We start from the raw sequence: 12,301 nt of genomic DNA on the forward strand, positions 1-12,301 counted from the left end.
TGGGATCTGTGGGATCTGTGTGATCTGGATGGGATCTGGATGGGACCTGGATGGGATCTGGATGGGATCAGCGGGATCTGGATGGGATCTGTGTGATCTGGATGGGATCTGGATGGGACCTGGATGGGATCTGTGGGTTCTGGATGGGATCTAGATGGGATCTGGATGGGATCTGTGTCATCTGGATGGGATCTGGATGGGATCTGAATGGGATGCAGATGGGATCTGGATGGGATCTGTGTGATCTGGATGTGATCTGGATGGGATCTAGATGGGATCTGGATGGGATCTGGATGGGATCTGTGTCATCTGGATGGGATCTGTGTGATCTGGATGGGATCTGTGGATTCTGGATGGGATCTGTGGGATCTGTGTGATCTGGATGGGATCTGGATGGGACCTGGATGGGATCTGGATGGGACCTGGATGGGATCCGTGGGATCTGCATGGGATCTGCATGGGATCTGCATGGGATCTGGATGGGATCAGCGGGATCTGGATGGGATCTGTGTGATCTGGATGGGATCTGGATGGGACCTGGATGGGATCTGGATGGGATCTGTGTGATCTGGTTGGGATCTGTGTGATCTGGATGGGATCTGGATGGGATCCGCGGGATCTGTGTGATCTGGATGGGATCTGGATGGGATCTGGATGTGATCTGGATGTGATCTGGATGGGATCTGGATGGGATCAGCGGGATCTGGATGGGATCTGTGTGATCTGGATGGGATCTGGATGGGACCTGGATGGGATCTGGATGGGACCTGGATGGGATCCGTGGGATCTGCATGGGATCTGCATGGGATCTGCATGGGATCTGGATGGGATCAGCGGGATCTGGATGGGATCTGTGTGATCTGGATGGGATCTGGATGGGACCTGGATGGGATCTGGATGGGATCTGTGTGATCTGGTTGGGATCTGTGTGATCTGGATGGGATCTGGATGGGATCCGCGGGATCTGTGTGATCTGGATGGGATCTGGATGGGATCTGGATGTGATCTGGATGTGATCTGGATGGGATCTGGATGGGATCAGCGGGATCTGGATGGGATCTGTGTGATCTGGATGGGATCTGGATGGGACCTGGATGGGATCTGGATGGGACCTGGATGGGATCCGTGGGATCTGCATGGGATCTGCATGGGATCTGCATGGGATCTGGATGGGATCAGCGGGATCTGGATGGGATCTGTGTGATCTGGATGGGATCTGGATGGGACCTGGATGGGATCTGGATGGGATCTGTGTGATCTGGTTGGGATCTGTGTGATCTGGATGGGATCTGGATGGGATCCGCGGGATCTGTGTGATCTGGATGGGATCTGGATGGGATCTGGATGTGATCTGGATGTGATCTGGATGGGATCTGGATGGGATCAGCGGGATCTGGATGGGATCTGTGTGATCTGGATGGGATCTGGATGGGACCTGGATGGGATCTGGATGGGATCTGTGTGATCTGGTTGGGATCTGTGTGATCTGGATGGGATCTGGATGGGATCCGCGGGATCTGTGTGATCTGGATGGGATCTGGATGGGATCTGGATGGGATCTGGATGTGATCTGGATGGGATCTGGATGGGATCTGGATGGGATCAGCGGGATCTGGATGGGATCTGTGTGATCTGGATGGGATCTGGATGGGATCTGTGTGATCTGGTTGGGATCTGGTTGGGATCTGTGTGATCTGGATGGGATCTGGATGGGATCCGCGGGATCTGTGTGATCTGGATGGGATCTGGATGGGATCTGGATGGGACCCGGATGTGATCTGGATGTGATCTGGATGGGACCCGGATGTGATCTGGATGTGATCTGGATGGGATCTGGATGGGACCAGGATGTGATCTGGATGGGACCCGGATGTGATCAGGATGGGATCTGCGGGATCTGGATGGGATCTGTGGGATCTGCCTGGGGTTTCCAAGGGTCTGGATGGGATCTGTGTGATCTGGATGTGATCTGGATGGGACCCGGATGTGATCTGGATGTGATCTGGATGGGATCTGGATGGGATCTGGATGGGACCCGGATGTGATCTGGATGCGATCTGGATGTGATCTGGATGGGATCTGGATGGGATCTGGATGTGATCTGGATGGGATCTGGATGGGATCTGTGTGATCTGGATGGGATCTGGATGGGACCCGGATGCGATCTGGATGTGATCTGGACGGGATCTGGATGGGATCTGTGGGTTCTGGATGTGCTCAGGATGGGATCCGCGGGATCCCCCGGCGCGGCGCTCACCGAATGTTGTCCATCCACGCGAACCAGGTCCTGGTGTGCTGGGGGGGCCGCAGCCTCAGCTCGCCCTTCCTGACGGCGGCGCTGGCCCCGCGCGCCAACTCGGCGCAGCGCAGGAACCACTGCGGGCACAGCAGCGGCTCCACCACGTCCTGCGTGCGGCTGCCGGAACAACGGAGGCACCCCATAGCGAAGCCCCATAGCGACCCCATAGCGAAGCCCCATAGGGACACATAGGGACACATAGGGATGCCCCATAGGGATGCCTCATAGGGATGCCCCATAGCAACCCCATAGGGACACCACAGAGATGCCCAACAGGGATGCCCCATAGGGACGCCCCATAGCAAAGCCCCCTAGCAAAGCCCCATAGCGACCCATAGGGACACATAGGGATGCCCCATAGGAACCCCATAGCGACGCCCCATAGGGACCCCATAGCGAAGCCCCATAGGGACCCATAGGGACACATAGGGATGCCTCATAGGGATGCCTCATAGCAACCCCATAGGGACACCACAGGGATGCCCCATAGGGATGCCCCATAGGGATGCCCCATAGCGAAGCCCCATAGGGACCCATAGGGACACATAGGGATGCGCCATAGGGATGCCCCATAGGGATGCCCCATAGGGACACACAGGAACCCAAAGGGACACCCCATATGGATCTCATAGGGTCCCATAGGGATGCCCCATAGCGACGCCCCGTAACGACCCCATAGGGACGCCACATAGGGATGCCCTATAGTAACCCATACGGACCCATAGAGACCCATAAGGATCCATACAGACCAATAGGGACCCATAGGGACCCACAGAGACCCATAGGGACCCATAGAGACTCATGGGGACCCATAGTGCCCCACTGAGACCCATAGGGACCCACAGGGACCCATATGGACCCATAGAAACACACAGAGACCCATAGGGACCCATAAGGATCCATAGAGACCCACAGGGACACACAGAGACCCATAACTGCCCCATAGAGACCCATAGGGACTCATAGGGACCCATAGAGACCCATAACTGCCCCACTGAGACCCATATGGACAGGGATGCCCCATAGGGATGCCTCATAGGGATGCCCCATAGCAACCCCATAGGGACACCATAGGGATGCCCCATAGGGATGCCCCATAGCAACCCCATAGGGACGCCATAGGGAAGCCCCACAGGGATGCCCCATAGGGATGCCCCATAGCGACGCCCCGTAGCGACCCCATAGGGACGCCATATAGGGATGCCACATAGGAATGCCCTATAGGGACACCCCATAGGGACCCCATAGGGACACCACAGGGATGCCCCATAGGGACACCATAGGGACACCCCATAGGGATGCCGCATAGGGATGCCCCATAGGAACCCCATAGGGAAGCCCCATAGGGACCCCATAGCAAAGCCCCATAGGGACCCAATAGAGACACATAGGGATGCCTCATAGGGATGCCCCATAGGGATGCCCCATAGGGCTGCCCCATAGCGAAGCCCCATAGGGACGCCCCACAGGGACCCTATAGGGATGCCCCTTAGGGATGCCCCATAGGGACGCCCCATAGCAAAGCCCCATAGCAAAGCCCCATAGGGACCCCATAGGGACACATAGGGATGCCACATAGGGATGCCTCATAGGGACACCATAGGGACACCATAGGGAAGCCCCATAGGGACCCCATAGCAAAGCACCATAGGGACCCCATAGGGACACATAGGGATGCCCCATAGGGATGCCCCATAGGGACGCCCCGTAGTGACCCCATAGCAAAGCCCCATAGGGACCCATAGGGACACCATAGGGATGCCGCATAGGGACGCCCCATAGGGACGCCCCATAGGGACACCATAGGGAAGCCCCATAGCGACCCATAGGGACACATAGGGATGCCCCATAGGGATGCCCCATAAGGACACATAGGGATGCCTCATAGGGATGCCTCATAGAGATGCCCCATAGGAACCCCATAGCGACGCCCCATAGGGATGCCCCATAGCAAAGCCCCATAGGGACCCCATAGCGAAGCCCCATAGGGACCCATAGGGACACATAGGGATGCCTCATAGGGATGCCTCATAGCAACCCCATAGAGACACCATAGGGATGCCCCATAGGGATGCTCCATAGGGACACCATAGGGACACCCCATAGGGATGCCCCATAGGAACCCCATAGGGAAGCCCCATAGCGACCCCAAAGCAAAGCCCCATAGGGACCCATAGGGACACATAGGGATGCCTCATAGGGATGCCCCATAGCAACCCCATAGGGACACCACAGGGATGCCCCATAGGGATGCCCCATAGGGATGCTCCATAGGGACACCATAGGGACACCATAGGGAAGCCCCACAGGGATGCCCCATAGAGATGCCCCATAGCGACGCCCCGTAGCGACCCCATAGGGACGCCATATAGGGATGCCACATAGGAATGCCCTATAGGGACACCCCATAGGGACCCCATAGGGACCCCATAGGGAAGCCCCATAGGGACCCCATAGCAAAGCCCCATAGGGACCCAATAGAGACACATAGGGATGCCTCATAGGGATGCCCCATAGGGACGCCCCGTAGTGACCCCATAGCAAAGCCCCATAGGGACCCATAGGGACCCATAGGGACCCTATAGGGATGCCCCATAGGGACACCCCATAGGGACGCCCCATAGCAAAGCCCCATAGGGACCCCATAGGGACACATAGGGATGCCGTATAGGGATGCCCCATAGGGACGCCCCATAGCGACCCCATAGGGACCCATAGGGACACCATAGGGACGCCCCATAGCAATGCCCCATAGGGACCCCATAGGGACACGTAGGGACACCGCATAGGGATGCCTCATAGGGATGCCCCATAGGGACCCCATAGGGACGCATAGGAACTCATAGGGATGTCCCATAGGGACACCATAGGGACCCTATAGGGATGCCCCATAGGGACACATAGGAACCCAAAGGGACACCCCATAGGGATCTCATAGGGTCCCATAGGAACCCATAAGGACACCCCATAGGGACACCCCATAGGGAAGCCCCATAGGGACACCATAGGGACACCATAGGGACCCAATAGGGACACCAGAGGGACGCCCCATAGCGATGCCCCATAGGGACACATAGGGATGCCCCATAGGAACCCCATAGGGACACCATAGGGACACCATAGGGACGCCTCATAGGGATGCCCCATAGCGAAGCCCCATAGCGACCCCATAGCAAAGCCCCATAGGGACCCATAGGGACACATAGGGATGCCCCATAGGGATGCCCCATAGGGACACATAGGAACCCAAAGGGACACCCCATAGGGATCTCATAGGGTCCCATAGGAACCCATAACGACACCCCATAGGGACACCCCATAGGCATGCCCCATAGGGACACTATAGGGACACCATAGGGATGCCCCATAGGAACACCATAGGGATGCCCCATAGGGACCCATAGGGACACATAGGGATGCCGTATAGGGATGCCCCATAGGGACGCCCCATAGCGACCCCATAGGGACCCATAGGGACACCATAGGGACCCTATAGGGATGCCCCATAGGGACACATAGGAACCCAAAGGGACACCCCATAGGGATCTCATAGGGTCCCATAGGAAGCCACAGGGACACCCCATAGGGACTCCATAGGGACGCCCCATAGCGATGCCCCATAGTGACACCCCATAGGGACCCCATAGGGACCCCATAGGGACACCATAGGGACCCCATAGGGACACCATAGGGACGCCCCATAGCGATGCCCCATAGCGACGCCCCATAGGGACCTCACACGGACCCCATTGGGACACCATAGGGACACCATAGGGACAACCCACAGGGACCCTATAGGGATACCTCATAGGGATCTATAGGGACCCATAAAGACCCATAGAGATCCATAGAGATCCATAGGGACCCATAAGGATCCATACAGACCCATAGGGACCCATAGGGACCCACAGAACCCCATAGATCCCCACAGCGACCCACAGTGCCCCTCCACAGCCCCACATCTCCGCCCCACATCCGCCCCATATCCCGCCCCACATCCGCCCCACATCATTGCCTCACATCCTGCCCCACATCTCCGCCCCACATCCCGCCCCACATCTCCACCCCACATCCCGCCCCACATCTCCGCCCCACATCCCGCCCCACATCTCCACCCCACATCTCCTCCCCACACCCCCCCCCACATCTCCGCCCCACATCTCTGCCCCACATCCCGCCCCACATCCTGACCCACATCCTGCCCCACATCTCCGCCCCCTTACCTGCATATGGGCACAGCCATGGGGTTTTCGCTCTCCCCCCTGAACAGCCCCAGCCGCTGCAGGGCCGCCACCACCGCCCCACGGGCCTCGAAGCGCCGCATCCCCTGTGGGGCACGGAGTCACTGCTGCCCCATAGCGCCCCATAGCGCCCCATAGCGCCCTGCCCCATAGCGCCCTGCCCCATAGCGCCCTGCCCCATAGCGCCCCATACAGCCCTGCCCCACGGGCCTCGAAGCGCCGCATCCTCTGTGGGGCACGGAGTCACTGCTGCCCCATAGCGCCCTGCCCCACAGCGCCCCATACAGCCCTGCCCCATAGCGCCCCATAGAGCTGCATAGCGCCCCATACAGCCCTGCCCCACGGGCCTCAAAGCGCCGCATCCCCTGTGGGGCACGGAGTCACTGCTGCCCCATAACGCCCCATAGCGCCCTGCCCCATAGCGCCCCATAGAGCTGCATAGCGCCCCATAGAGCCCTGCCCCATAGCGCCCCATAGAGCTGCATAGCGCCCCATACAGCCCTGCCCCGCGGGCCTCGAAGCGCCGCATCCCCTGTGGGGCACAAACTCACTGCTGCCCCATAGCGCCCTGCCCCATAGTGCCCCATAGAGCCCTGCCCCATAGCACCCTGCCCCATAGCGCCCCATAGAGCCCTGCCCCATAGCACCCCATAGAGCCCTGCCCCATAGCGCCCTGCCCCATAGCGCCCTGCCCCATAGCACCCCATAGAGCCCTGCCCCATAGCGCCCTGCCCCATAGTGCCCCATAGAGCCCTGCTCCATAGCACCCCATAGCACCCTGCCCCACAGAGCCCTGCCCCATAGAGTTCCATAGCGCCCCATAGAGCCCTGCCCCATAGCGCCCCAGAGCGCCCTGCCCCATAGAGCTGCATAGCGCCCCATAGTGCCCTGCCCCATAGAGTTCCACAGCGCCCCATACAGCCCTGCCCCACGGGCCTCGAAGCGCCGCATCCCCTGTGGGGCACGGAGTCACTGCTGCCCCATAGCGCCCCATAGAGCCCTGCCCCATAGAGCTGCATAGCGCCCCATAGTGCCCTGCCCCATAGAGTTCCATAGCGCCCCATACAGCCCTGCCCCATAGCGCCCTGCCCCATAGCGCCCCATAGAGCTGCATAGCGCCCCATACAGCCCTGCCCCACGGGCCCCGAAGCGCCGCATCCCCTGTGGGGCACGGAGTCACTGCTGCCCCATAGCGCCCCATAGAGCCCTGCCCCATAGCGCCCTGCCCCATAGCGCCCCATAGAGCTCCATAGCGCCCCATACAGCCCTGCCCCACGGGCCTCGAAGCGCCGCATCCCCTGTGGGGCACGGAGTCACTGCTGCCCCATAGCGCCCCATAGAGCCCTGCCCCATAGCGCCCCATAGAGCCCTGCCCCATAGGGCTCTGCCCCATAGCGCCCTGCCCCATAGCGCCCCATAGAGCTGCATAGCGCCCCATACAGCCCTGCCCCACGGGCCTCGAAGCGCCGCATCCCCTGTGGGGCACGGAGTCACTGCTGCCCCATAGCGCCCCATAGAGCCCTGCCCCATAGCACCCTGCCCCATAGCGCCCCATAGAGCTGCATAGCGCCCCATACAGCCCTGCCCCACGGGCCTCGAAGCGCCGCATCCCCTGTGGGGCACGGAGTCACTGCTGCCCCATAGCGCCCCATAGAGCCCTGCCCCATAGCGCCCTGCCCCATAGCGCCCCATAGAGCTCCATAGCGCCCCATACAGCCCTGCCCCACGGGCCTCGAAGCGCCGCATCCCCTGTGGGGCACGGAGTCACTGCTGCCCCATAGCGCCCCATAGAGCCCTGCCCCATAGCGCCCCATAGAGCCCTGCCCCATAGGGCTCTGCCCCATAGCGCCCTGCCCCATAGCGCCCCATAGAGCTGCATAGCGCCCCATACAGCCCTGCCCCACGGGCCTCGAAGCGCCGCATCCCCTGTGGGGCACGGAGTCACTGCTGCCCCATAGCGCCCCATAGAGCCCTGCCCCATAGCACCCTGCCCCATAGCGCCCCATAGAGCTGCATAGCGCCCCATACAGCCCTGCCCCACGGGCCTCGAAGCACCGCATCCCCTGTGGGGCACGGAGTCCCTGCTGCTCCATAGCGCCCCATAGAGCCCTGCCCCATAGCACCCCATAGCGCCCTGCCCCATAGCGCCCCATAGAGCTCCATAGCGCCCCATACAGCCCTGCCCCACGGGCCTCGAAGCGCCGCATCCCCTGTGGGGCACGGAGTCACTGCTGCCCCATAGCGCCCCATAGAGCCCTGCCCCATAGCGCCCCATAGAGCCCTGCCCCATAGGGCTCTGCCCCATAGCGCCCTGCCCCATAGCGCCCCATAGAGCTGCATAGCGCCCCATACAGCCCTGCCCCACGGGCCTCAAAGCGCCGCATCCCCTGTGGGGCACGGAGTCACTGCTGCCCCATAGCGCCCCATAGAGCCCTGCCCCATAGCGCCCCATAGAGCTGCATAGCGCCCCATAGTGCCCTGCCCCACAGCGCCCCATAGAGCTGCATAGCGCCCCATACAGCCCTGCCCCACGGGCCTCGAAGCGCCGCATCCCCTGTGGGGCACGGAGTCACTGCTGCCCCATAGCGCCCCATAGCGCCCTGCCCCATAGCGCCCCATAGAGCTGCATAGCGCCCCATACAGCCCTGCCCCACGGGCCTCGAAGCGCCGCATCCACTGTGTGGCACAGAGTCACTGCTGCCCCATAGCGCCCCATAGTGCCCTGCCCCATAGAGCTCCATAGTGCCCCATAGAGCCCTGCCCCATAGCACCCCATATTGCCCTGCCCCATAGCGCCCTGCCCCATAGCACCCTGCCCCATAGAGCTCCATAGTGCCTTATAGAGCCCTGCCCCATAGAGCCCCATAGCACCCTGCCCCATAGCACTCTGTCCTATGGAGCTCCATAGTGCCCCATAGATCCCTGCCCCATAGAGCTCCATAGAGCCCTGCCCCATAGAGCTCCACAGTGCCCCATAGAGCTCCATAGCGCCCCATAGAGCCCTGCCCCATAGCACCCCATAGCGCCCTGCCCCATAGCGCTCCATAGCGCCCATAGCGCCCCATACAGCCCTGCCCCACGGGCCTCGAAGCGCCGCATCCCCTGTGGGGCACGGAGTCACTGCTGCCCCATAGCGCCCCATAGAGCCCTGCCCCATAGCGCCCCATAGAGCCCTGCCCCATAGCGCCCCATAGAGCTGCATAGCGCCCCATACAGCCCTGCCCCACGGGCCTCAAAGCGCCGCATCCCCTGTGGGGCACGGAGTCACTGCTGCCCCATAGTGCCCCATAGCGCCCCATACAGCCCTGCCCCATAGCGCCCCATACAGCCCTGCCCCACGGGCCTCGAAGCGCCGCATCCCCTGTGGGGCACGGAGTCACTGCTGCCCCATAGCGCCCCATAGCGCCCCATAGAGCCCTGCCCCATAGCGCCCCATAGAGCCCTGCCCCATAGGGCTCTGCCCCATAGCGCCCTGCCCCATAGCGCCCCATAGAGCTGCATAGCGCCCCATACAGCCCTGCCCCACGGGCCTCGAAGCACCGCATCCCCTGTGGGGCACGGAGTCCCTGCTGCTCCATAGCGCCCCATAGAGCCCTGCCCCATAGCACCCCATAGCGCCCTGCCCCATAGCGCCCCATAGAGCTCCATAGCGCCCCATACAGCCCTGCCCCACGGGCCTCGAAGCGCCGCATCCCCTGTGGGGCACGGAGTCACTGCTGCCCCATAGCGCCCCATAGAGCCCTGCCCCATAGCGCCCCATAGAGCCCTGCCCCATAGGGCTCTGCCCCATAGCGCCCTGCCCCATAGCGCCCCATAGAGCTGCATAGCGCCCCATACAGCCCTGCCCCACGGGCCTCAAAGCGCCGCATCCCCTGTGGGGCACGGAGTCACTGCTGCCCCATAGCGCCCCATAGAGCCCTGCCCCATAGCGCCCCATAGAGCTGCATAGCGCCCCATAGTGCCCTGCCCCACAGCGCCCCATAGAGCTGCATAGCGCCCCATACAGCCCTGCCCCACGGGCCTCGAAGCGCCGCATCCCCTGTGGGGCACGGAGTCACTGCTGCCCCATAGCGCCCCATAGCGCCCTGCCCCATAGCGCCCCATAGAGCTGCATAGCGCCCCATACAGCCCTGCCCCACGGGCCTCGAAGCGCCGAATCCCCTGTGGGGCACGGAGTCACTGCTGCCCCATAGCGCCCCATAGAGCCCTGCCCCATAGCGCCCCATACAGCCCTGCCCCATAGCGCCCTGCCCCATAGCGCCCCATAGCTGCCCCATAGTGCCTCACAGCACCCCATAGCCACCCTATATTGCCCCATAACCACCCCATAGTGCCTCACATCACCCCATAGTGCCCCATATCCTCCTCATAGTGCCCACAGCGCCCCATAGCCACCCTATATTGCCCCATAACCACCCCACAGCCACCCCACAGCACCCCATAGTGCCCCACAGCACCCCATAGCCACCCCATAGCGCCCCATATCTGCCCCATAGTGCCCCACAGCGCCCCATAGCCACCCCATAGCGCCCCATATCTGCCCCATAGTGCCCCACAGCGCCCCATAGCCACCCCATAGCGCCCCATATCTGCCCCATAGTGCCCCACAACACCCCATAGCCACCCCATAGCGCCTCACAGCACCCCATAGCGCCCCATAGTGCCCCATATCCTCCTCATAGTGCCCACAGCACCCCATAGCCACCCTATATTGCCCCATAACCACCCCACAGCCACCCCACAGCACCCCATAGTGCCCCATAGCCAGCCCATAGCCGCCCCATAGCGCCCCACAGCTCCCATAGCCACCCTATCTGCCCCATAACCACCCCATACCCCATAATGCCTGACAGCACCCCATAGCCACCCCATAGCGCCCCATATCTGCCCCATAGTGCCCCACAGCACCCCATAGCCACCCCATAGTGCCCCATAACCACCCCATAGTGCCCCATAGCACCCCATAGCCACCCCATGTCTGCCCCAAATCTGCCTCATAGTGCCCCACAGCACCCCATAGCCACCCCATAGTGCCCCATATCTGCCCCATAGCGCCTCACAGCGCCCCATAGCTCCCCATAGTGCCCCATATCTGCCCCATAGCGCCTCACAATACCCCATAGCCATCCCATAGTGCCCCATAGCACCCCATAGTGCCCCATAGCACCCCATAGCCACCCCATAGTGCCCCATATCTGCCCCATAGTGCCCCATAGCACCCCATAGCCACCCCATAGCGCCCCATAACCACCCCATAGTGCCCCATAGCACCCCATAGCCACCCCATACCCCATAGTGCCTCACAGCACCCCATAGCCACCCCATAGCGCCCCATATCTGCCTGATACAGCCCCATAGCGCCCCTTAGCCACCCCATAGCGCCCCATAACCACCCCATAGTGCCCCATAGCACCCCATAGCCACCCCATAGCCGCCCCATAGCACCCCATAGCCACCCCATACCCCATAGTGCCTCACAGCACCCCATAGCCACCCCATAGCGCCCCATATCTGCCTGATACAGCCCCATAGCGCCCCTTAGCCACCCCATAGCGCCCCATAACCACCCCATAGTGCCCCATAGCACCCCATAGCCACCCCATAGTGCCCCATATCTGCCCCATAGTGCCTCACAGCACCCCATAGCCACCCCATACTGCCCCATATCTGCCCCATAGTACCCCACAGCACCCCATAGCCACCCCATAGTGCCCCATAGCCACCCCATAGTGCCCCATAGCCACCCCATAGTGCCCCATAT

At 61.7% G+C, this 12,301-nt stretch overlaps 1 protein-coding gene and 2 long non-coding RNA genes across 3 annotated transcripts in view; 1 reads left to right on the plus strand and 2 right to left on the minus strand.

The window, feature by feature from the left end:
* The window catches only part of VARS1 (valyl-tRNA synthetase 1), a gene marked incomplete at both ends in the record, with an annotated part of 97,394 nt that overhangs the window by 43,641 nt on the left and 41,452 nt on the right, over positions 1 to 12,301 (minus strand). The window contains 2 exons of the mRNA XM_052670826.1: positions 2,258 to 2,416; positions 6,523 to 6,626. Of these exons, the coding sequence (XP_052526786.1) occupies positions 2,258 to 2,416; positions 6,523 to 6,626 (263 nt within the window). The remainder of the gene's footprint in view (positions 1 to 2,257; positions 2,417 to 6,522; positions 6,627 to 12,301) is intronic.
* Positions 10,854 to 11,503, minus strand: LOC128074754 (uncharacterized). The gene is made up of 3 exons (XR_008203450.1): positions 11,449 to 11,503; positions 11,154 to 11,174; positions 10,854 to 10,874 (listed from the first exon to the last, which is right to left on the minus strand). It is a non-coding gene; the product is annotated as an uncharacterized LOC128074754 (long non-coding RNA).
* Positions 11,411 to 11,996, plus strand: LOC128074753 (uncharacterized). The gene is made up of 3 exons (XR_008203449.1): positions 11,411 to 11,486; positions 11,664 to 11,797; positions 11,909 to 11,996. It is a non-coding gene; the product is annotated as an uncharacterized LOC128074753 (long non-coding RNA).

The sequence above is a fragment of the Tympanuchus pallidicinctus genome, unplaced genomic scaffold, assembly GCF_026119805.1.
Source record: "Tympanuchus pallidicinctus isolate F22 unplaced genomic scaffold, pur_lepc_1.0 scaffold99, whole genome shotgun sequence".
NCBI lineage: Eukaryota > Metazoa > Chordata > Aves > Galliformes > Phasianidae > Tympanuchus > Tympanuchus pallidicinctus.